Source organism: Schistocerca nitens, chromosome 8, assembly GCF_023898315.1.
Source record: "Schistocerca nitens isolate TAMUIC-IGC-003100 chromosome 8, iqSchNite1.1, whole genome shotgun sequence".
In the NCBI taxonomy this organism is placed as follows: Eukaryota; Metazoa; Arthropoda; class Insecta; order Orthoptera; family Acrididae; genus Schistocerca; species Schistocerca nitens.
The window spans coordinates 436,283,494-436,310,776 of NC_064621.1; the positions used below are offsets into that span (position 1 = coordinate 436,283,494).

At 41.5% G+C, this 27,283-nt stretch overlaps 1 protein-coding gene across 1 annotated transcript in view; it reads left to right on the forward strand.

The window, feature by feature from the left end:
* Positions 1-27,283, forward strand: part of LOC126199343 (SURP and G-patch domain-containing protein 1) — a 164,645-nt gene that overhangs the window by 122,226 nt on the left and 15,136 nt on the right. Inside the window, exons 10-11 of the mRNA XM_049936199.1 lie at positions 8,233-8,481; positions 10,365-10,525. Of these exons, the coding sequence (XP_049792156.1) occupies positions 8,233-8,481; positions 10,365-10,525 (410 nt within the window). The remainder of the gene's footprint in view (positions 1-8,232; positions 8,482-10,364; positions 10,526-27,283) is intronic.

Below are 27,283 nucleotides of genomic sequence, written 5' to 3' on the forward strand. Positions count from 1 at the left end.
GTATATCCATTTCCATGATTCTCAGCTGAAATGCATAGAAATTTTTACAGATTCCCTGACCGCATGTTTCCATGCATGCATAATAATGATAGCATATTTGACTGTATTCTGCAGATTAATTTTAATTTTAATAACCAACAGCCTCAGTTACAACGTTTACCTAAAATTTACCTAGGTTTCAGTCGGGATAACCCCACGTTCTTCAGAATAAAAGTAACTACCGTTTGCCCATAGTGGACATCGTCAAGCTAAAACTACAAATCCATAAATTATCGTCAGACTGTAAAAACTTATCTGAAACTGCCTCAGTCCCACTTCGCGACCACGATGCGGCAGCCATGAGTGCTGTACTGGAACTGACCATAGCGTCATGAGCCCCGCCTAGGCGGACACAATACCTTGCGCCTGCGCATAAACTGTGTGATAGTTACTTGTTGGGACAAGAAGCAAACCTAACTCCTGACCTTGAATTTACTAGTAAAGTGAAATAAAAGGTATAACTGAGGAAAAGGGCATATATGTTATCCTGTGCAGAACGTACTTTGATCGACTATCTTAACATTTGTGAAGTATTCATTGGTCATGATATGAGGAAGATATCATGTGGTAAGACAGAGATTTAGGAACCAGGTTTTAAATTGTAAGACATTTCCAGGGGCAGATGTGGACTCTGACCACAATCTATTGGTTATGACTTGTACATTAAAACTGAAGGAACTGCAAAAAGGTGGGAATTTAAGGAGATGGGACCTGGATAAACTGAAAGAACCAGAGGTAAGGGAGAGCATAAGGGAACAATTGACAGGAATGGGGGAAAGAAATACAGTAGAAGAAGAATGGGTAGCTTTGAGGGATGAAGTAGTGAAGGCAGCAAAGGATCAAGTAGGTAAAAAGACGAGGTCTAGTAGAAATCCTTGGGTAACAGAAGAAATATTGAATTTAATTGATGAAAGGAGAAAATATAAAAATGCAGTAAATGAAGCAGGCAAAAAGGAATACAAACGTCTCAAAAATGAGATCGACAGGAAGTGCAAAATGGCTAAGCAGGGATGGCTAGAGGACAGATGTAAGGATTTAGAATCTTATCTCACTAGTGGTAAGATAGATACTGCCTACAGGAAAATTAAAGAGACCTTTGGAGATAAGAGAACGACTTGTATGAATATCAAGAGCTCAGATGGAAACCCAGTTCTAAGCAAGGAAGGGAAAGCAGAAAGGTGGAAGGAGTATATAGAGGGTCTATACAAGGGCGATGTACTTGAGGACAATATTATGGAAATTGAAGAGGATGTAGATGAAGATGAAATGGGAGATACGATACTGCGTGAAGAGTTTGACAGAGCACTGAAAGACCTGAGTCGAAACAAGGCCCCCGGAGTAGACAACATTCCATTGTACTACTGACGGCCTTGGGAGGGCCAGTCTTGACAAAACTCTACCATCTGGTGAGCAAGATGTATGAAACAGGCGAAATACCCTCAGACTTCAAGAAGAATATAATAATTCCAATCCCAAAGAAAGCAGGTGTTGACAGATGTGAAAATTACCGAACCATCAGTTTAATAAGTCACAGCTGCAAAATACTAACACGAATTCTTTACAGACGAATGGAAAAACTAATAGAAGCCAACCTCGGGGAAGATCAGTTTGGATTCCGTAGAAACACTGGAACACGTGAGGCAATACTGACCTTACGACTTATCTTAGAAGAAAGATTAAGGAAAGGCAAACCTACGTTTCTAGCATTTGTAGACTTAGAGAAAGCTTTTGACAATGTTGACTGGAATACTCTCTTTCAAATTCTAAAGGTGGCAGGGGTAAAATACAGGGAGCGAAAGGCTATTTACAATTTGTACAGAAACCAGATGGCAGTTATAAGAGTCGAGGGACATGAAAGGGAAGCAGTGGTTGGGAAGGGAGTAAGACAGGGTTGTAGCCTCTCCCCGATGTTATTCAATCTGTATATTGAGCAAGCAGTAAAGGAAACAAAAGAAAAATTCGGAGTAGGTATTAAAATCCATGGATAAGAAATAAAAACTTTGAGGTTTGCCGATGACACTGTAATTCTGTCAGAGACAGCAAAGGACTTGGAAGAGCAGTTGAATGGAATGGACAGTGTCTTGAAAGGAGGATATAAGATGAACATCAACAAAAGCAAAACGAGGATAATGGAATGTAGTCGAATTAAGTCGGGAGATGCTGAGGGAATTAGATTAGGAAATGAGACACTTAAAGTAGTAAAGGAGTTTTGCTATTTGGGGAGCAAAATAACTGATGATGGTCGAAGTAGAGAGGATATAAAATGTAGACTGGCAATGGCAAGGAAAGCATTTCTGAAGAAGAGAAATTTGTTAACATCGAGTATAGATTTAAGTGTCAGGAAGTCATTTCTGAAAGTATTTGTATGGAGTGTAGCCATGTATGGAAGTGAAACATGGACGATAAATAGTTTAGACAAGAAGAGAATAGAAGCTTTCGAAATGTGGTGCTACAGAAGAATGCTGAAGATTAGATGGGTAGATCATATAACTAATGAGGAAGTACTGAATAGGATTGGGGAGAAGAGAAGTTTGTGGCACAACTTGACCAGAAGACGGGATCGGTTGGTAGGACATGTTCTGAGGCATCAAGGGATCACCAATTTAGTATTGGAGGGCAGTGTGGAGGGTAAAAATCGTAGAGGGAGACCAAGAGATGAATACATTAAGCAGATTCAGAAGGATGTAGGTTGCAGTAGGTACTGGGAGATGAAGAAGCTTGCACAGGATAGAGTAGCATGGAGAGCTGCATCAAACCAGTCTCAGGACTGAAGACCACAACAACATCATGTGCTTACAAGGTATGGCCTGTCTAGGAAAATTTTGTGCTTAAGCACGAAGTTTAATCACCTAAAGAAAACTTAGGAGTGGGAAGGATAATATAAAGCCAACATTGTCATTATTATGACTAGGTCTAGAAATTGTTGAGACGTAAATGTTAAGCACTTGCTTAGCTATGGTTACATCGCATGAACGTCCTATTGACTTAGCACACAAATGATCATGATTGAACTTATGAACAAGTCTAAATCTAATCTGTAACATCCGGCAATACGGGCCATATAAAATAGATGGTCATTATTCAAGATTAGTGTATTTGATCTGAAATGGTGTAGAATCAAGTCAAAAACTATTGCACGTGCCTGATTGACCTTCTTGATGAAGTTATGGTTATGAGTTACAGAAAACACTAAAGTAGGGGATAATGTGGCGGCAATGGGGTACTCAGTTTGCCGTCATGGAGGTAATCCACACACATACTGTAAAAACTGTGTGTAGAACACTGCCATCATAATTCAGGCCTGGTGACCACTGCCACTATTTTATATGGCCCTCGAAAAATTGATTCTGAGAGTTTCAAGGAATAAGAAGATAAACAGAATGTGGTTATAACTCACTCCTAGAGATCCAAATGATTAAGTAGCCCACTTCCCTATATGATACATCAACGACTTGGGTCTTAAAAACAAAATTGAAAAAAAGCGTTTTTGAGAGCTCCTGCAGTTCATCGAAGTTCATTACGTGCATCTTACGAATGAAAATGTTTCTTATATGGTGCTACAGTCTAAAATATTACGACGGAGATCTTTCTTCTCTGTCTACTGTTGTTGAGGATTCGATTACAGATAAATACTTGTGACAAGCAAGAATATGGAGATGACTGCTGCTAGTTACATTCCCAGTAATTTAAGTTGTGTTCTTAGATTCATGAGTAACTGCATACTTGGAAATCTCTACATATTCGGAAAAAATGGTGAATTATTTCTGACAAGAAAAAAAATAAAGGTCACTGTCAGTTGTTTCACTCACAATAATGTGATCTCCAGTAATTTCATATTTCGTTTTTTAAACACACAGAAATCACGAAATCATTATTAAGGAAGTGTGCTCTTACATGTAAGTAATAACGAATATTGCAGAAAAATCTTAACTTCATGAATAACAATGTCTCAGAAAATGTTGCATATATGAAGATGAAAAAAAAAAAATTTTTCACCCATCCATGCGCAAACCCGTGCCCTTTCGTATTGCATTCCTGTGTGCTAACCTCTTGGCCATGCCAAACAACAGAAGCACAGTGCTCAATTCTCATACTATTGTGTAGAGGAACGTAGGCTGACTTCGTTGACAAACGGTGCTGTGTTAAGTCATAAATGCATTATAGTTTGGAAGGTTTCCAAATCAGGCTTCACATAAATCCTTTCCATTGTTACTTGAAAGTTGTAAACACATTTCGATAATTACTAACTAAACCATTTGTGGGGAAAAGTACATAAAGTCACTAGTAATGTCAGTTCACACTCATGCAATATACATAAGCAGAGCCGATATCTTGATATTTAGTGATCTTTAAACTCTTATTTGCATTAAAAACATGTATTTTGAAAGAATATTGACCGAGAACGTTTTTTTATGTAATCATTCACAGTAACAACGTAACCATATTTCTAACAGAGGAAAATAGTCTATTATGAACTCACTTTCCAACCGGATACGTCCTCTGGTGATTCTTTAGTAACACAATCACTAAATCCAAAGCTAAGACTACTAAATATGTTTAAAATAACAAATTATAGGTGTACATAAACCACAGCTCACCGATCGACAGGGCCACACCGAAATCCAAAACCACTCGGTACAATTCTCGTAAAATCGGTGGGAGGACCGTTCGGTAACAGGTCTCAAAAGCTTACTGAATAGGATACTTCGATAAAGAACCAAAAATAACATCACTACCGAGAGTAACCTACTACACCACTCGGTATGAACGATACAGAATAGGGCCCCAGGTAGGGCTAACGGAAGTTATTGAATGTATTCCAAGGTTTTTTGATCCATGGGAAAGTGTCACAGTGATTCTGAATGATCTGAACCCACAGAATCTTGAAGACAGACGTAAACTATGCTGAAAAAGTCTAGTAACAAAGTTTCAAGAGCTGGCTTTGAATCATGACTCTAGGAATATACAACAACAGGAGATTAGAATAACTGCAATATGCATCAAGGCATTCAGACAATCATTCTTCCTGCACTCTATACATGAATGGAATGGCAAGAAACCCTGATAACTGATATAACGGGACATAACTTCTGCTGTGCACTTCACAGTGGTATGCATAGTGTGGATGTAGAAGTAGATATAATAGTTCAGATGATCATGATAAAGTAAAACTCAGTAAAGAAAATGAAATAGTTGACTAAAATAAAAATGATTGAACGTAGTTAAAGAATGTGAAATTGAAGGCTATTTAAAGAGAAAGATTCATTAATTTATTTAAAAATTGCTTGTACATTAAGAGGTTTTCTTATTTTTATACTGAGTGGCTATAATTAAAGTGCAGCTACTCACAGAAGTCCAGTGCAAGCTGTAACTATCTTATTGCAGTGACACTTGGGTAGATTCTAATGCATTAATGCAAAACTTCTTTATGCTGGAAAAAAATTAGTTCCAATTTTTGCCACCAGCTGCAAATTTGGCTCTGTGAATGCAAGAGATGTATAGAAATATTTCCATATTTGATAGATTACAAATGGGATGCAGGCAGAAAAGGTCAAACAAATGAGAAAGGCATAAAGTTAATTGTAATATTAACCACTGCTTACACAGTTTGTTTGATATGAGCGTTGGAGATGGTGGTGAAATGCTGTATGGTGCCAGATGTACACCTGGTGACCAAAATTGGAGCATTTTTTGTGTGCATAAATCAGTTCTGCATTAATGGATTAGCATATCTATCAAGTTTCTCAGTCATATGATAATTACAGGCTACACTTTACCTCTGTGAGTAGCTGAACTTTAATTATAACCATCCAGTACAACTACACAGTTCAGAAAAGCTGGTGGTGAGGGGAAAGATCCAGGGGGCTCGGGTAGTGAAGCAACCATTGAAATCAAGTGTGTTATCTTCAGATGCCTGTTGTGCCACAGGGTGGTCTACTTTGCTCTTGGTCACAGAGTGTACTGCGTTTGACTGCTGTTATCCCATTCACACCAAAAAATCACTCCCGCAGAGCCTGGCCACCTGGTTAGTGTGTAAAAGCAATGACAAAATGCCCTTGCTCAGTATGTTGAGGGTCTCACCAAAACCTGCACAGACGGGTTTTATCCCCCAGACTTAGTCCACTGTTTCCCCTCAAACCCCCAATCCTCCCACTGGCCCCAAGAATGAGCCACAAAGGAGTGTCCCCTTGATCACCCAGTACCACCCTGGACTGGAACAACTGAACCACATCCTTCGCTAGGGCTTTGATTGCCTATCATCATGCCATGAAATGAGGGACATTCTGCCCGAGATACCTCCCACCCCTCCTAAAATGGGGTTCTGTCATGCACCCAACCTCAACAGCATTGCTATGGTAGCAGCCCTGTAAACAGCTAGAGGTACCATGGGATACAAAATGAGATATTACCTCCTAGTCTGTGCACAATATGTCCATTGTCATACACACATCAGCAGTACCATTTGCAATGGTGCCATGAGTGTCAGAAGTGGACCAATGAGGAGTGGGGTCACATGCTCTTCTTGGATGAGAACAAATTCAGGCTGAGTAGCGATTCTGAATGTACCCTCATATGGTGGAGGTGGGAATGCATAATGCACTCAGGAACATTGTCGGACATGGTTGTTTCGGTGGTCCAGCTGTTAAGGAGTGGGGAGGTATAATGTCACTTGGGGATACTGACTTCCCAATCTTTGAAAATGATCCACTGATCGGACAACATTATTGTGACACTGTATCCATTCCCCACATACCTCTTTTCGGTGTTGCATTCGGCCCTGACTTCTTTTTAATGCATGACAGTGTCCAACCACATCAGACAGTGGAGATGGAGCAGCTCTTGGAACAAGAGGATATTCGACCAGTGAACTGGCCTGACCGTTTCCCCAACTTAAAGCACATCGAGCACATGTGAGATGCATTGGGGAGATGTATTGCAACATGTCCACATTCACAGCAACCATCTAACAGTTGTCAGCTGCATTGGTGGAGGAAAGCAATGCCCTACCACAAGAACTCCTTTCAAAGGGCACGGCCGACTTCCTTCTCCATCCTTCCCTAATCCGATGAGACTGATGACCTCGCTGTCTGGTCTCCTTCCCCAAACCAACCAACCAACCAAGAACTCCTTCCCAACATTGTGGCCAGTGTGGAAGCACATTGCAGTGACATGTATTGCTGTCTGTGGTGATCATACAACCTATTAAGATCCATGTCCCACCTTTTGTAATGTCCAAGGGACCATTGTAAAGTACGGTGACTTAGTGTAGTTATTGTTTTCGAGTAAAAATTTTCGGTTTGTCTCACCAGATATTTTGTTCAGTTACCTTCTGTAATGTATTTTAGCATTTCTTTCCCTGTATGTTCAAAGTTTCGTTGAGCTATGTTATTTGCCTGTCACACAATATGCAAGTTACTTCCGCCAAGTTTCGTACACCAGTGTACAAGTATGTAGGGGTAGTACTGAGGAGCTGTATGAAATAGGACAGTCACATCAAATCATTAGCATGGAGGGGGAATGGAAGACAGATTTGTCTCACCTCAAAATGAAAGTCTATAAGATACGCAACTGGTGACTTCTCCTAGAATTTTGTTTTAGTGTTGGGAGTCAAGGAGGCATGACAATAGAAACTGAACAAATTAGAAGAGAGCCTGCTAGGATCATAATAGGTCAGTACAGATCATACAGAAGTGTAACAGAATTGTTCAGGGAACTTAAATGATGATGATGTATTCTTGCAAAATTGTGTTGGGAAAATTTAGAGAATCTGTATTTGGAGAAGACTATGCGACCAGTATGCTTGCCAGTACCGTATATCCCATATAGGGATCATGAGAATAAGATATGAGAGATTAGAGCAGGTAGAGAGACAGTCATATTTCCCTCTCTTGATATGCAAATGGAATATGACAGAAAATCAGTAACATTTGTATGAAATACTTTCTGCCACACACTGTACAGTGACCTGTGGAGAATGTATGTAGATGCAGATATCTCACACTGAAAATTTGTTAATTTGTGGAACATTGTGTATTAAAACTTTTCGTAATTAAAATTTGTTTGATTGTCTATGTGAAGGCTCATTTTAAAGAAACTACTATTATTGTATTGATGTTTTTGTTTGATACTTCTCATGATCACTGTGGATTTTGTGTGAATCTTATGTATTAATGATGTGTTCTTTTGAAACAGATAAATTTGCTTTATCAAGATATGCTGCGTAAGCGACAAGAAATTGAACGCCTTGCACGCGCTGGGAAGTTTAAGTATGAATATGATAGTGATGAGGAGACTGATGGAGGCACATGGGAGCATAGATTACGGATGGCTGAAATGGAAGCTACGCAGTTGTGGGCTGAAGAACTGACTAAAAAGGCTGAAGGAAAGCATCATATTGGTGATTTCTTGCCACCAGATGAACTGGAACGCTTTATGGAAAAGGTTTGTAATTGATTTAGCTCCTAAAACATATGATGAGCATTTGTTAAGAGTTCTCACCTTTCAGAGTTAATGCTATGAGGATGTTGAGCTGCTACTCCTGCTGTTTTGGCATGTGCTGTTCTAAAACTGTAAAGAAACACACATTGTAATTTTGGTACACATTCATAATTTGTATCACTAACAAATAGCAACAAGATGCTATTTAAATGATACTGATTTTTCTAAAGATGTAAATATGTCACTGCTAAACATTATTCTAAAATGAACTTTGTATTTATTGTCTCCTGCTCTCTAATTTGTTTATGGATTTTGCAGTACAAATTATACAAAATATATCTCTGTGAAAACAGTTTACAGGGTTGATTGGATTTGAAGTGGCTTTTCATAACTGAAGATTAATATGTATTACAACATAAGATTGGGTTATTCACCTTCATATGATTCTTTTGTGACTTAAGTTTAACAATATGGCATGTTTTATGTTCAGTGGGTTCACAGCATGACATGTACAAAGTAATGAGAAACAAGCCTTTAAAAAAACAATACTTTTAGAGATAATTTCCAGGAGTACCAATTATTATTTGTTCAAACTTGTTCACTTCCTCAACCCCCCCCCCCCCCCCTCCATCTTGAAGACCCTTTCCTCCTTTGCTCCCTTGGACGTCAGTACATTCCCTGACTGCCCCCTCATGAGCACATGTGGCTGCTGCCCCCCCTCCCCTCCCCTCCCCAACTTAATGTGCCTGGACGCCCCCTCATTGCTCTTGTGCCCCCGACCCCTCCCAGTTGCTCGCATACCCTTTCCCTGCCTCTCGTAGCTTGCACACACCCTCCGTGCCTTTCATAGCTCACACACTCCTCCCTCCCTGTAGTTGTCCGCACACCCCCTCCACGCCCCTTATTGCTCGCACACCTCCTCCCTGCTCCTCGTTGCTCATGCGTCCCTGCCCCACCTCTCATTACTCGCACATCCCTTCCCCCCCTCAGTGCTCACATGCCCCCTCCCCACCCCAATGGCATGTTGTTCCAAAGGAACATTGGCTGCATATTTTAGGTGGAGGTACAGCTACAGAACAGTTTAATATTGGATATGTTACAGTGTGTCGCATACTATAAATACGTGTACATGTACGTTTTTAAAATTTTTTGTAAGAAGTTTTCTTTACTATTATATAAGGCTGCAGCATAGTAACATTTAATGGCTAATTTTTTTTTTAAGTGACAAACATAAATCAATAATAGAGGAAGCATTGAACCACAGACAGGCTCAATGAAAAGACTGCTAAACATTTAAGCCTTCAGCCAGAGGGCCTTCAGAAATAGAAAATACAAGCATATCTCACACACACGTTGGATACAGTCTGTGGCCACTGTGAACACTATGAAAAACTGTGATCACAATTACATAATTTTGACAATATTCTGCTGTTCTGTTAGCGATGAATAGCCTGTATCCTGAGGATGGAAAAAATATCGGCAGTATTTGGTTGAGAATCACCCGAAAATTTACTGTGCATTTCATGTTGAGGGCAGGATGATAAATATGTTGAGGCTGTTAAGCTTCATTCTAACATAAATGTCTGGCATGACAAACTTAACTGCCACTCATTGAATCACTGTACGTAAAAACCACACACACAGAGAGAGGTGGGAGGGGGTTCCTCATGATTGTCACCACTATTAGATTCTGAGCATGTGGCTTCCTTATACTTGTATACAGATTATTCTTATGTTTCTTGGAAATTTTCTGTGAACCAAGTAATGGATGAAATAACACATTCATTTATAAACTGCTTCAGTTTAAATGGAAAGCTGACCAGCATAGCAGAGTGCCATAAAAGTGCTTTTCATGGGTCAAATATAATGCTAGGTTTCTTTTTTAGTTTCAGGCCTTGAAGGAAGGTCGAGAACCAGATTTATCTGATTACAAAGAATACAAACTTAAGGAAGACAACATAGGTTTCCAGATGTTGCAGAAACTTGGTTGGACGGAAGGCCAAGGTCTTGGCTCTGATGGAACTGGAATAGTTGATCCCGTTAACAAGTATGTTGAAATATATGTTGAGGTACTGTAGTGTATGCATTTTGAAATACAAGTACACCTAAATGGATTATTTACAATATACTAGTGGTTTACTTATATTCTAACATAAACAAACCTTGTGTATTTACATGGTACAATGTACACCCCGACACTTTTATGGAAAGAGACTCTGACCACAAAACCTTATGCTCATACATGATTCAGTGACTATTTTATTTATTTATTTATTTACTCTACATTATAATCAATTATATAATTTTCTGTACAAGGTCATATTTGCTGCCTAATTTGTGTTTCTAGATTTAGTTTGAATAAAATAATAACTCTGTGGCTACAATATAGCAAAAATTATTATTATTATTGTTGCTATCCCTATTTATTGCTGCTACTATATCTACATCCACCATTATTATCTGTTATATGTAACTATAGAAAATGTTCTTGCTGTTTAACAGCTTTTGCATTGTAGATTCTTCCATCATTCAGTGGCCCCCTAGTCCGTTCACTGTTGGCCCAGTGGGCACTGCAGAGGACACAGGGAAGGAATCTGAAATCTTCATCCATTTCAATTAAGGATGCAGTCTTTCTTTGCCTGCCCATTTTCCTTCTGGATGCAGTCCTTCTTTGCCTGCCCATTTTCCTCCTGAGCTCCCTGGTCACTTTTGAAAATCCTTTCGATGGTAGACAGTGCAAACTTCGTTAATCCATTTTGTTAAATTTTAGATGAGCAACAAAACAGTTTCTTAAAAGAATAGTAGAAAGTCATACAGGTAAAGGTGCTAAACGCATAACTGCGTTGTAGAAGACATGTTATTGACAGATTAGGGAAATACTTGCACTTCCAAATCTCTCTTTGTTAATGGAGTTATTTGTTATTGGAATTAAGGAGTTTCTACAAACAGACGGAGTTTGATGTTTTCATTGCCTACCATCACCTTGTTCCTAGGGCACATTGTCATATTCAGTGTCGATCTTTGCTGTGTGACAACCCATGTCATCCTATCTAGGATTCTTTCAGCATGGAGACCTGTACTTCAATATTGCTGCTGTTCCAGTAGTGCAGGGGGAATATATTGGTTCAGATGATGATGTGCCTCCCAACCCATTTTGGACACAGCGTCATCAATATTGTTGAGGATCTGCTGGGTTAACTTGTGGTTAGGTTTCCCAAATTATTTTAACCAAATTCAGTACCTTTTCCAAATGCCACTCAAAAATTAAGGACCAATGAGTCAAACTCAGGACACATTGAATTACTGTTGATATAGGCTTAATAATAATTTATTTTCACATAAACTACCACACCGCTGATGAGAAATTAAAAGCAGGATTGCTTATTCAATTTAGATGTAAATAAACACAGATGTCACACATTCTGCATTGAAGATGATGATACATGCTCCTGGTCCTTCAGTTCTTTGTAATGGTGTGTATTTGCTCTAAGAATTTATTTTTGCTAAGTATCAAATTGTAGAAGCCCATATAAATGAGGCTAACAAACACAGTTTTTATCTTTGTCAAAGCTTTTGTTATTTCTAATTTGAGTCTGTTTTCATCTGCTCACAAGCTTCAATTGCATTTCAATAATTGCATTAGAACCTAGAATAGCTAGTGAAAATTTGATTGAGCTTTTAAAACGTTCGTTTTGCTTTTTGTGAAAATCAGTGAAAATTCCATGTTATTTTTCATTGAACCTAACATTTGATTTAATATTACATCCAGCAGTTAACTCCCTCCCCTGCGGATCCTGGGATAAGAATAGGCACGCGGTATTCCTGCCTGTCATAAGAGGCCTTTATGTAATGGTCCCCTGTAGGGTTTGACCTCCATACTTCCAAATTTTTCTGAAGAGCGAGCCAGTTGGGGAAGGGAGCCTTCATGGTGCATCGTGCATTGAGATATTTCACCCCCTTGTTCATTGTCGTATTGCAGTCCTGCTCATTCTCCATCTCTTGGGCGAGGATATATTCCTGGGTGCGATTTCTGCCATGCACTATGCAGTGTCGCTTTCTGCACCGATGGTGACCATGGACTTCTTTGCGCCTGATATCCAGCATGGTAGCCAGTCCAAGGACTCACTTCAATGTGCAGAAGTATGACCCCCAATCATTCCCCTCCCTGTCCACACCATGGAAGGGGTAGGGGGGTGAAATGCTAAGGATGGCAGAGAGACTTATTCACCCCAGTTCCTAGTTTGTACAAGAGATGATGGGGAGTCTTTCATGACGATGAAGCCTCAGTTATTTGTTGAGCATTTAGAAGACAAGTTTGGAGAGGTGGAGGGTTGGTCCAAAATGCGCTCTGGGGCAGTTTTGTTAAAAACAGCATCCTCCACCCAGTCACGGGCATTACTCGCTTGTGACAGGTTGGGGGACATTTCTGTTACCATCACGCCCCATAAGAGCTTAAATATGGTCCAGGGCATTATATTCCGCAAGGATCTTATTTTGCAGTCTGATGACGAGAAAGATTTTGACAATGTTGACTGGAATACTGTCTTTCAAATTCTGAAAGTGGCAGGGGTAAAATACAGGGAGCGAAAGCCTATTTACAATTTGTACAGAAACCAGATGGCAGTTATAAGAGTCGAAAGGGAAGCAGTGGTTGGGAAGGGAGTGAGACGGGGTTTTAGCCTCTCCCCGATGTTATTCAAACTCTATATTGAGCAAGCAGTAAAGGAAACAAAAGAAAAATTCGGAGTAGGTATTAAAGTCCATGGAGAAGAAATAAAAACTTTGAGGTTTGCCGATGACATTGTAATTCTGTCAGAGACAGCACAGGACTTGGAAGAGCAGTTGAACAGAATGGACAGTGTCTTGAAAGGAGGATATAAGATGAACATCAACAAGAGCAAAATGAGGATAATGGAATGTAATCGAATTAAGTCTGGTGATGCTGAGGGATTTAGATTAGGAAATGAGACACTTAAAGTAGTAAAGGAGTTTTGCTATTTGGGGAGCAAAATAACTGATGATGATCGAAGTAGAGAGGATATAAAATGTAGACTGGCAATGGCAAGGAAAGCGTTTCTGAAGAAGAGAAATTTGTTAACATCGAGTATAGATTTAAGTGTCAGGAAGTTGTTTCTGAAAGTATTTGTATGGAGTGTAGCCATGTATGGAAGTGAAACATGGACGATAAATAGTTTAGACAAGAAGAGAATAGAAGCTTTTGAAATGTGGTGCTACAGAAGAATGCTGAAGATTGGATGGGTAGATCACATAACTAATGATGAAGTATTGAATAGAATTGGGGAGAAGAGGGGTATGTGGCACAACTTGACAAAAAGAAGGGACCGGTTAGTAGGACATGTTCTGAGGTATCAAGGGATCACAACTTTAGCATTGGAGGGCAGTGTGGAGGGTAAAAATCGTAGAGGGAGACCAAGAGATGAATACACTAAGCAGATTCAGAAGGATATAGGTTGCAGTAGGTACTGGGAGATGAAGAAGCTTGCACAGGATAGAGTAGCATGGAGAGCTGCATCAAACCAGTCTCAGTACTGAAGACCACAACAACAACAACATGACGAACTGCGCGCCAGTTTGAGTGGAGAGTTGTTCATTTCATCCGCCACGTTCATTGGGGTTCGAGGGATAATCAGGTTGCCACCGGTGCCTTCATTTTGGCCTTCGAGGGTGATATATTGCCTGAGAAGGCAAGGTGATGGCCTACCGCTGTGACATCAAGGTGATGGTCTACCGCTGTGACATCAAGCCTATATCCCTCCCCCAATGCGGTGCTTTAAGTGCTGGAGGTTCGGCCATATGTCTTCCCACTGTAATTCCACTGTCACATGTCAAGATTGTGGACGCCCATCACATACCAATACTCCATGTGCCCCGCCTCCCATCTGTGTCAACTGCAGACAGCATTATTCACCTTTCTCGCCAGACTGGAGGATTTTACAGAAAGAGAGGAAAATCATGGAATATAAGACCGTGGACCAACTGACCTACACTGAGGCAAAAAGAAAATCTGAAAGGCTCCATCCGATGTGCATGACAATGTCTTATACCACCGCTATAACTGCAGTTCCAGCCCCATCCGTTGCACCAATTCTGGTCAACTCTCAGCGCTGTAAGACTACAGCTGCCCCCCTTGATGGTGGGGTGCGCTTCCCTCCCTAATACTCCTCCACTACTACTTCGAGAGCAATTCCCCCCCTCCAACCACCCTGGACGTCCGTCCCCACTTATAAGCCGGAGAAGCTTTGGCTCCTCTTGCTCGGAATGGGTCCCTTGGGTCCCTTCCTTCCCAGGGTTCTCCTAGTGGGAAGTATGATGCCCGCCAGTGGCTGAAGTGTCCAGAAGCAGTTGGTTGTAGGGCTTCACAATCCTCCTCAGTTCCGGAGACTGAATCCGTGAAGCCCTCCCAGCCAGAGAAACCAAAGGAGCAGCGAGAAAAGTAAGAAAAGAATACCCCTAAGACCAAGGAGATTGCGGTCGCGTCCTCACCACCACTGTTACCTACCAGCTCTGCGTGTGAGGATGAGATGAAGATTGTGGCGATCACCGACGACCTTTATCTCACCTCTACCTCAGACGTGATAGTTCTTGATTCAGGCTCTCCTTCGGTGGCAGTAGATGACCCGGTGGCATAATCTGCCTACTCGATCCCTACACGCCTTTTTTGGCCGCAGACGATGTCGTTCTTCAGTGGAATTGCAGTTGTTTTGTCCAGCACCTTGCTGAGCTCCGACAAGTTATCAGCCTTCACCATTTCTTCTGCATTGCTCTCCAGGGAACTTGGTTTCCAGTGATGCGAACCCCCACCCTCTGTGGCTCTTGGGGTTGTTATAAGAATTGGGCAGCTTATGAGAGAGTATCTGGTGGAATCTGCTTCTACGCCCTTAACTCTATTTACAGCGAGTGTGTCCCTCTTCAAACACCTTTAGAGGCTGTCGTTGTTAGGGGGTGGACACCTCAGGCTGTTACTGTCTGCAGTCTCTCTCTTCCACCAGATGGTGATGTCCCACAGCATTTATTGGCTGTGCTGATAGCCCAACTGCCGCCACTTTTTCTGTTAATGGGGAAACTTTAACACCCATAACCCGTTGTGGGGTGAATTGGTGGCAACAGGCTGAGGCACTGTCCTTGAGCAAGTGTTGGCACAGCTCGACATTTCTCTCTTAAATAATGGTGCCTCCACACATTTTTGTGTGGTGCATGGCACGTAGTCAGCCATCGACCTTTCGGTCTGCAGCACTGGCGTTCTACCATCCGTCCACTGGCATTTGCATGACAACTTGTGTGGTAGTGACTACTTTCCGATCATTCTGTCGGCTTCACTCTTCTAGGTGCCTTCCCAGATGGGCTTTGAATAAGGCTGATTAGGACTCGTTCACCTCCATTGCCACTGTAGAGCCTCTTTCTCATGACACCCTTAATGTGGTGGTTCACATGGTCACCACTGGCATTGTTTCTGCAGCAGAATCTGCAATTCCCTGTTCTTCTGGGTTTCCTCGGCGGAGGACTGTGCATTGGTGGTCACCAGAGATCGCTGAGGTGATTCGCGATCGCAGGTGGGCATTCCAACATCATAAGCGATACCCATCACTGGACCACCTCATTGAATTTAAGCGGCTCCATGCCCGATCCCAATACCTTATTCGCCAATGGAAGCAGGAGTGCTGAGGAAGGTATGTCTCCACCATTGGCATCCGTACCTCTCCATCACAGGTACGGGCCAAGATTAGGCGACGCTATGGCTATCGGAATCCCGTAAGTGTATCTGGGCTTTTCCTAAATGGAACAATCTGTACTGACTCCAACATAATTGCAGAACGCTTAGCAGAGCATTATGCTCAGAGTTCCGCTTCTACAAATTACCCGCTGGCCTTCCGCTCCCTGAAAAAGCGGTTGGAACGTCCGAGCCTTTCATTCCATACGTGCCACCCTGAATTATACAATGCTCCATTCAGTGAGGGGAATTCCAAAGTGCCCTAGCCACTTGCCCTGATACGGCTCCCGGGCCAGATCGCATTCATTATCAGATGCTCAAACACCTCTCGGTGGACTGCCAGTGACATCTCCTAAACCTTTTCAACCATATCTGGGTCGAGGGTGAGTTCCGTTCTCAGTGGTGGGAAAGCATTATCACACCAGTGTTGAAGCCTGGCAAAACCCCACTGGAGGTGGACAGCTACCACCCCATTAGCCTCACCAACAATCTATGCAAGTTGCTCAAGCGTATGGTGAGCGGAGGTTGAGTTGGCTACTTGAGTCTCAGAGCCTTCTGTCTCTGTCTTAGGGTGGGCTCCTTAAGGGCCACTGTGCCACCGATAATCTGGTCTGCCATCCGTATGGCCTTTGCCTGCCATCAGCATCTGGTTGCCATCTTTTTTGACATGTGGAAGGCATACGATACAACATGGCGACATGACATCCTCACCACGCTTCATGGGTGGGGTCTTAGGGGCCTCCTCCCAATTTTTATTCAGAATTTTCTGTCGCTCTGTTCCTTCCTTGTGCAAGTTGGTCCCTCCCAAAAGTTCCTCCCGAGTCGAGGAACATGGGGTCCTGCAAGGCTCTGTCTTGAGTGTCTCTTTTTGGTTGCTATCAATGGGCTAGCTGCAGCTGTTGGAACGTCCATATCGGCTTCTTTATATGCTGATTACTTTTGCCTGTACTACAGCTCCACTGGGATTGCGGTTGCTGAATGGCAGCTGCAGGGTGCTGTCTGCAAGGTGCAGTCATGGGCCATCACGCATGGCTTCCAGTTTTCGGCTGCCAAGACTTATGTCATGCATTTCTGCCGGCGTTGCACTGTTCACCCTGAACCGTGGCTTTATCTTGACGGCAAATCTCTTGCTGTTTTGGAGACGCATCGGTTTTTGGGATTGCTTTTTGATGCCCGGTTGACTCATATTCAGCAGCTTAAACAAACGTGCTGTCCGTATCTTAACACTCTACGTTGCTTGAGTCACACCAGCTGGGGTGCCGATCAGTCTACCCGTCTCCAACTGTATCAGGTGTTGATTCTGTCCTGTCTCGATTATGGGAGCCTGGCCTATGGTTCAGCATCATCTTCCGCATTGCAGTTGCTTGACCCCATACTTCACTGCGGGATCCAGCTCGCAGCTGGTGCTTTCCACACAAGCCCTGTAAACAGCCTACTTGTGGAAGCTGTTGTCCCTTCATTGTGGATCCGGCACCAACAACTACTGGCCACTTATGCTGCACATGTTTGTAGCTTGCCCGGGGATCCAAATTACAGATTCGTATTCCCCAACTCGGTCGCCCATCTTCCAGAACGGCGGCCCCAGTCAGATTGTACGATCGCGGTTCGCATCCAGGCTCTTCTCTCTGGGCTTGAGTTTTTCCGTCTCCCACCTCTTTTCCGGGCCCATATACATATACCCCCGTGGTGTGTGCCCTGCCCATGCCTTCGGCTGGATTTGGCACAGGGCCCAAAGGACTGAGTCCCTCCTGAAGCCCTCCGCCACTGCTTTCTTTAAGTCTTTGACACGTTTCATGGCTCTGATGTAGTCTATACCAATGGTTCGATGGTTGTTGGTTTAGTTGGTTATGCTATTACTCCTGGGGATCATTCTGAACAATGCTCATTGCTGGCTGGTTGCAGTGTTGTCACTGCAGAGCTGGTTGCCATCTCTCACGCACTAGAGTATATCCAGTATATCCGCTCCTACTAAGGTGAGTCCTTCGTCATCTGTAGTGGCTCTCTGAGCGGTTTACGAGCTATTGACCAGTGTTTTCCTTGCTCTCGTCTGTTGATGGCTATCCAGGTGTCCATCCATACTCTTGCCCATTGCGGCCGCCCCGTGGTTTTTGTGTGGACCCCGGGTCTTGTCGGCATCCTGGGTAATGAACGTGTTGACACTCTGGCCAAGCAGGCTATCAGTGCACTGGCCCTGGAGATTGGCCTTTCGGAATGTGATCTCCAGTCTGTATTGCAGCAGGAAGTTCTTGGTACCTGGGGTGGTGAATGGCGCACCCTGCCTTCACCCAACAAACTTTGGGTTATCAAGGTGTGTGGCACTCCTCCATGCAAGCCTCTAGCAAGAACTCAGTTGTTCTCTCCCGCTTACGCATTGGCCATACCTGGCTGACGCACGGTCATAAACTGCACCCCAAGGACCCGCCTCTATGTCACTGTGGATCAGCGTTGACAGTGGTCCACATCTTGTTGGACTGTCCGCTTGTAACTGCGCTCAGGCAGACATTTGTGCTGCCTGATATGTTCCCAGCACTTTTAACAGATGATGCTGCAGTGGCAGCTTAGCTTTGAGTTTTTTTCATGCAAGGGGCTTCTATCGCTCAGTCTGAGGGTTTGTCTCTTTTGTGTGTTGAGCCTGGCTTTGGCCTACGGTTTTAGATTGGGGTTTTTAGTGTGTCTCTTGGTGATTGGCTTTTCCTTTTTTTGTTTCCATCATTGGCCAACCACTGTAACACTCTGTGTGTTTTTAATTCCTCTTTTCTGGTCTTTGTCTATGTCTTTCTTGTTCTGTGTCGTCCATTGTCATCTCCGTTGCTTGTTTTTCTTCCTTGTGGGTGTTTAATGATCGTGGAAAAAGGGACCGATGGCCTTTGTAGTATGGTCCCTTCAACCCCCACAAACCAACCTACCAGCAGTTAACCTTCACGGTATTTACTTATGCAACAGTAGTCATCAAAACATTCTCCCTCATCTACAGTTTATTTCATGACATTATATTTTACACAACATTGGTAGTTGGAGCTAAATGCATGGGACATTCCATTTCAGAAATTGTTAGGGAATTTAATATTTCGAGACCCACATTGTCAAGAGTGTGCTGAGAATACCACGTTTCAGGCATTTCCTCATACCACAGACAATGCATTGGCCTTCACTTAAGGCCGGTATTACACTATCAAATTTCTTTGTCAAAGATTTGATCAAAGATGTGATCCAATATTCCGTCCAATATATTTGACAAAGATCTTTGACGTAGCGCTACAAGGGGTATTACACTGTCATCAAATTTTTCGTCAAAGTTCAAGATGGCTGACAACAACTTGTTATTAACCGCAGCAGTTCTACGTACTCCAATTGCATTGTGTGCACATGCGGAAAAGAAGTGGGGGGAAAAAATGGAACCATACATACGAGGTTGACAGTCTTAAAAGTCCTGGGATTACTACTTGATAATAAATTCAGTTGGGAGGAGCACACCACAGAACTGCAGAAACGCCTTAACAAATCTGTATTTGCAATTCGAGTGTTAGCAGAGATAGGCAACATAAAAATGAAAAAGCTTGCATACTTTCATTCCATAATGTCATATGGGATAATATTTTGGGGTAAATCTTGAAGTCAAACAAAAGTTTTCAAGGTCCAAAAGCGTGTAATACGTATTATTTGTGGAGTGAATTCACAGACCTCCTGCAGAAACCTCTTCAAAGAACTGGGTATACTAACTACTGCCTCTCAGTATATTTACTTCTTAATAAAATTTGTCGTAAATAATATATCTCTTTTTCGAACAAACAACTCAGTTCATACATACAATACCAGGAACAAAAATGATCTGCACAAGGACTTAAAAGCACTTACTTCAGTTCAAAAAGGGGTCCGCTACTCAGGAACACTAATCTTCAATAATTTGCCAGGAAACATAAAAAATTTAGTTAGAAATAAAGATCAGTTTAAAAGGAGCCTGAAAGACTTACTACTGGCCAACTCCTTCTACTCCATTGGCGAAATTTTTAATAGAAACAAATGATGTATTGTATTTATTCATAGTATTAGTATTTTTATTTCAGCTTAAAAAAAATCGACATGTTCCACATCCACGAGGATCTCCTCAGCACGGATCTACGGAATGAAAAACTAATCTAATCTGGGTGAAGCCGTGGGTTTTACGACACGATAAAAGCATTCAACAAAACTTGTTACGTGAGCTTACAGTGGAAGACGTCAAGTCGTACATCAATTACTTAAGAATGGATGAGCATACATTTCTGTATGTGCTCAATGAAGTGTATCCTCATATCACAAAGCACAATTTTCACTTAAGAACTGCTACATCTTCAGAAGATACAGGAGAGGGTTATGTTATGTTAGATTAGGTCAGGTTAGGTCTCCAATCGTCTTAATCTATTTTTGTATTCAGGGTGCCTCACGTTGTAAAGCGCCTCATAAGCTTCAGACATCTCTATTAATTCTGTAGTTGTCGGCACACACCAATTGTATTTACCGGCAATGGTTATAAAAACACTACAGACGACAGAATGCGGCAGCGATGCTAGCGCTCCGCGTGGTAACATATCGCATTGCAGTGAACAGAAGACAAGCGATTTCTTTGATCAAATATACGGCCTCGGCCTAGATTTGATCAAATATTGGACGACATTTGTCAAAGATCCCTATTACACTATCAAATATCTTTGACAAAGATATTGGGCAAAGAAATTTGATAGTGTAATACCGGCCTAACAACCGAGAACATCGGTGTTTGCGCAGAGTTATCAGTGCTAACAGACAAGTGACACTGCATGAAATAACTGCAGAAATCAATGTGGGATGTATGAGGTATGTATCCGTTTGGAAAAGAGGCAAAATTTTGCATTAATGGGCTATAGCAGCAGACAATTGATGTGAGTGCCATAGCTAACAGTATGAGATCACCTGTAGTGCTTCTCCTGGGTGCACAACCAGAGGCGTGCACAGAGCCTGAGCGTCATGCACTGGTACTGTAGTGTTGGCTGTCGGGCGAGCCTCAACGTAAGCTGCCCAGTCAAGCAGCACAAAGCCCAACTGGGCTGTGTGGTACCCCACCAGAACCCGAGTCCCCTGCGTGCACCCGTGTAACTCGGCTGCTCGGCGAGTCGCACGCCAGCCAGGCATAACAGTATTGCAAGTGCGAAACGAAATCTTTGTGGCCTGTTTGCAAGAGTTTTTTTACTTCACACAGTACTTCACCTCTTGTCTTATGGCAACACTAGCAACAAGATATCCACTGTTGCTTGTAATTCTTAATTCAACTTACTATTATATGCTTATGAGAAACCTCTGTACCTTACAGTGAAGTGAAAATAGTTACTTTTATTTATGGTCATCCTACTAATTAGCGAATTTTTGTAATATTGACCTAAGTTTTTGTTGACTAATACGGGTGTAAGATGGTTATATCACGGCAGAAATGTTCTCATATTGTATGACATTTATCTTCTTCTCACCTGGTACACCTTTTCCTAGACAAAATCTGTCTTCCGCCCGTAGCTTATTTGACAGAAATTTTGTTAAAAATGAACAGTCAAAATTTATTACCACACAGACCAAACAGAAACCTGTGTGACCTGCAAGACCGCCCTGGAGTTTGGGAAATCTGTCTAAATTTCTATCAGATTGAGCACTTTGATACCCGTCACTATTTTCTAGTAGAAATTTGTCTTACTTCAAACATAAATCTCAAGAATAAAGTCAAGGAACATTTGAAGGGATTTGGAAAAGTTCAAACTCTATTTCTGTGCTCTGTCTAGTAATGACAACTGGTTTTTCAGTCACTGGGAAGAGACAATAGTTTTGGAATCCACATAAAGTGCAAATGTAAACGAACAGCTATACGAAACTTCCAGTGACTAAGTTTTAGAAAATAAATCTTTCTCACCAATAAATTTCTGGTTAAGCTTAAAGACGGAGTTTCCAGCGCCATCAAATAAAGCAGTAACAAGTTTATTACGTGTCTCGTCCACATATCTGTACAAAAAGGCCTTTCCTTCTTACATGTATATAAAAAATAAAACCAGAAACAAACTTGAAAGCGCATAATCTGAAACTGTCTTTACCTTCTGTGGTTCCTGATTTCAAAGTTATGTCACATGCAAAGCAGACGGATCTTCCTCAACAAATTCCGAGGAAATGTTGAGCCAGTTAATTTCATACTTGAAACTTTCAAATTAACAGAAAAGTGTAAAATACTTTAATATTGCATATTATACCTATCCATTCTGCAAAAGCTTCACCAGACCTTTTGATGTGGTACAGGTGAAATATAAAGCATTATAAAAGCATTAGGGCTGTTAAACTCTTTGCTTTGTATTCAGTTACTTCCATGTTACAGTAAGTTCTTTTTTGTGTTACGTCCATGATTTCACATTACACATTATTTTTCTTTGTAAAGGATGAAGAGCACCTTGTTCCTAGCATATCAAACCTTCATGATTATTAAAGGAGTGCCAATGATTCAGAAAGCAATTCCATGCTTGCGTGGCCAGTCTTCCCTGCGCTGCCTGTTTCCCTGTTCCGCCAAGTCCTGTTGACATCCCAGCTTGGCCATGTACCCAAACGAACCGTGTGTCTCAATGGCACATCGCTGCCTGTGCACTCTGTTGCTGATACACTTGAACTTGACTACCCAAGGTGTGGACAACAGGACAGAGCAGTCAGCCACAGCTGGGCTCGAGCAGAGAAATGTGGCACGATTCACGACTCTGTTAACAATCATATCGTTTGGACCTTAGGTGATTGGAAAACAATGACCTGGTCAGATGAGTCCTTGTGTCAGTTGGTAAGAGCTGATGGTAGGGTTTATGTGTGGTGCAGACCCCACAAGCCATGGATCCAGGTTGTCAACAAGGCACTGTGTAAGCTGGTGGTAGTCCATAATGGTGTGGGCTGTATTTACATATAATGTACTGGGTCTTCTGGTCCAACGGAACCAATCATTGACTGGAAATGGTAATGTTTGGCTACTTGGAGACCATTTGCATCCATTCACGGGCTTCATGTTTCCATGACAGTGCACCATGTTACTAGACCGCATTTGTTCACGATTAGTTAGAAGAACATTCAGGACAATTCAAATGAATGATTGGCCACCCAGATTGCGTGACATGAATCTCTTCAAACATTTATGGGACGTGATCATGAAGTCAGTTCATGCACAAAATCCTGCACTGGCAATACTTTCACAATTATGGATAGCTATAGATGCAGTGTGGCTCATTATTTTTGCAGGAAACTCCCAATGACATTTTGAGTCCATGCAATGTCAAGTTGCTGCACTATGCCAGGCAGGAGGAAGTCTGCCATGATATTAGGTGGTGTCCCATGACTTTCGTCACCTCAATGTAAAAAGCTGTGGTGATAGCGTTAAATTGAGTAAGATCCACTCACTTTCCACCTCACTTACACAGTGAATACTGTTGGATGAAATATTTAACTGGCTTGAAAGGAATTGAAGGATGATAAAGGAGAGTAGATTTTTTGAAAAAACCTTCAGGTTGGTAGGACACTTATCAAGGGATAGGAGGTAGGATTTTAATGCTTGAGAAAAATCAGTGACTCTTTCAACAGCTGGTTTTATCACAATTTAAAAGTCTCTTGCATTTTACTTCAGTGAACTCACAGAAAGCTGTGAAGTTTTAAACACCTGCAGCATAAATATGTAAATGTTGGTAGATTTAACCAATTATGGTTGGTATATCAGTGGATAAACCCACTGTTGACAGTTTGAGTTGCATTGAGCACAGTATGAACATGACATCCTACACCTATTATGCACCTTAAAATAAAGACGGTTTTTACCTTTCCTTCTCTTCCCTGCATAATTGGTATTTGTGGTGTCAGCCAACATTATCAATTGAGATGGCCAAGTAGTTTGCACACTGGACTCGTATTCAGAAGGACAGTAATTCAAATCCCTGTCCATCCATCCAGATTTAGGTTTTTTCTGGTCTCCCTACAGCACTTAAAGCAAAAGCCAGTTTTTGACTTATTTTCCCCATGTTGCCCTATTCTGAGTTCGTTGTTCCATCTCTAACGACCTTGTTGTCAACTTCATGATAATCACTAATCTTTCTTCCTTTCTTCGTCCTTTCAGCTAGAATCGCTACAACCTCTTTCTTAAGATAGAACTTTTCCAACACCTCTAAGATATATGAAGTCAGATGCTTTGCACCTCCAACAACATGGTTCACCAACTCCAACACTCACAGTATGATGCCTTCCACTAACTTGAAACACAAGTTATGCGCCACTTTGTAATATGCAAATCTGGTTTCTTACACCAACAGTTTCTTATCCATATCTGAATCTATCACTGACAAGTGATTAACTTTTGATCTTGAAGAGTTAACTTCAAATCAGGTCTATGCTTGTTGGACTTACTTTTATTGAAGATATCAATCACAGCCGTTGTCTCTGTGCGGTAACCTGAGCAGCCTCAGATTAAGACCCTTGTATCACCACTTTTTCCTATGTTGGAGGCACCTCTGGAACTCACTTTTCATTATGGTGTTCGGCTCCTTCGGGGATCATGTTTTTATCTCGTCAGTGGTGACAAAATGACGCCATTTAATGGGTTTCTTCAGCCTCAAGAGTAGAAAGAAATCACAGGGGATTGTCAGGTGAATATAGTGCTGAGGCAACATAACAGTTTCATTTTTTCCGAAAAATCATGAACAGTCATTGAGGTGTGAGTGGGAGCACTAACAAATGGAATTTCCACAAGTGGTTTTGCCAGAATTCTAGTAGTTTTCTTCAGGTTGCTTCGTGTGAACAGTGCACAACTTTCAGGTAGTATTCCTTATTGACCATAGGACTATAAGGTAGAAACTCATTGTACACTGTCCCGTTGTATCAAAGAAAAAAGTCAGAAGAACCTTAACATGCGATCAAACTTGTCATTTTTCTTTCCCCCAGGCCGTTTCCATTGGGGTAATTGGGCCTTGGTTTCAAAGTCATACCGGTATACCCATGTTTCGCCATCTATTGTAACGTTCTTGAGAAGTTCTTATTAGTGTTGACTTCCTTCAGCAATTTCTGAGCAATATCTTGTGATGTCATTTTTGATCAAAATTCAGTAATTTCAGAACAAATTTTGCTGCTGTCTATTTCATACCCAAACTATCAAAAAAAAATTTCTTGGCGCATGCTAAAGGATATACTGACATCATCAGTAATTGCTGTGCTAGGGCATCCAGGGCAGTCTTGGTCTTTGACATCTTCTCAACCTTCTTTGAAAAGTTTATACCACTCATAAACTCTTACTCTTACTCACAGTAGATCTATCCATTTTTTTTCGAAATTAAAAATTTATGGAGAGCTTGAAAACACTTAAACCTTTTCGACTGTCAACAATAAACTAAATATTCAGAACAGCTGAAAATGCAAACGTACATCAGCAACATGTGTTCCAACAAGATAAAAAAAATTGGATGTCAGATGTATAAAGCTCGCAAAATCAATTCCCTTGTGATTTTCAGTTGTCAACTATTCTGATTGCTCTACAGTCAGATTGTACTGGGGGGCTCCTGTGGCATCAGTCAGGAATTATCAAAGGGTGGTGCACTTTGATAGGGTGACACAGCAGTATTGGGCTCTTTCTCCTATGAAGAGATTTCTGTTCTGATTTGTCTTATCTCATAAGTTGTTTGTGGATTTAAGGTTTTCAGTGCCATAGATGGACACATCACATTGTTCACCGACTGCAGCTGACGTTTACCAAGCTGTGCCTTGTTATGTTGCATATTTGCATATTTGTTTGACAAATCTTTCTCATTACTGCCTAGAATTGCACTCTGGGTTCTTGTGTGGGTAAAGTGGGTTTTTAGCTGTCCATAGCTGGTTTTCTTGTAAATCACTACAGGCAAAGACTCTCATAGTACCTTCAAAAAGACTACAGCGGATTTCCTGCCCATCTGTCTCCAGTGTGCACTTATACTTTATATACAATGGTCTTTGTTAATTGTACATTAACCCTTTCAGACCTGGTGGTCACAATTGTGTACATAAAGTTTGTTCACTAATATTTCGCTGGCATGAAATGTCAGGTGCATCAAAACTCATTGTGCACCTTTGTGTAGGTTTATTTTAGCCATGCTCCAGCAGCTGCTGCTCTCTTGTGAGCAGTCTGTGAACTACATAGTAAAATATACTCTCTGGTGTTGTCTCTCTGTGGGAAGCCATTACTCGATTTTATTGCTGTAATAGTCACATTGTGGGTTTTGTCAACGAATGTTTTGTGTTGTTTCCTTCTTTTGGAAATGTTAGACATTCTTTCAGTGGAATTTTCAGCAATTTCATTCAGTTCATATTTGTTTTATGTATCAGGTAAATTTAATGTACACATTTGTGTACAACAGGTCCTTAATGGTGTAAAATAGGAAATGTAACCTAAAATTTGTCTCAGATGTATTTGCATGGCGATGGTAGTTATGTGTGGTATTTTTTTCAGTAATTTCAGTACCAGCAGCAAGGAGGAGAATAACTGACCAGTACACATGATTTTATTTTATATTTCTGGCTTTTGACTTACAAATATGGATAAGGAATTTCTTTCTGTGGAGAAAAATTGGGACTTGATTATGGACATCATTGAAAATGGTGACGTTTCTGACATTAATTTGAGTGGAGATGAGGATGACAGTGTACCACTTGTTGAAAGGCAAGCTCCACAGTTAGTGAAACATGTCGGAGCAGATAAAGTGGGCGTGACTGCTGTGTGTAGAAACACCATATCTGAAGATGAAGATGACAGAGACATGGTGGACGCTGAAATGAACTTTTTATGCAATGAAAACAACCCAGAATTGAATAACCTGTGTGACAACATAATGGTGACATCTAAAGAATACATAAAATGGAAACGCAAGCCTCTAAGTACCATGGCAGAAACATACAAAGCTCCAAATTTTGAAGAATGTGTCTTGTGTTCTCCAATACAATACTTCAAAAGATATATACCAGATGATTTGTTCACTAGCATGGCAGCACATACTAATATTTATGCATTACAACAAGGCAAATCCTGATTGAAGCAGACAACAACTC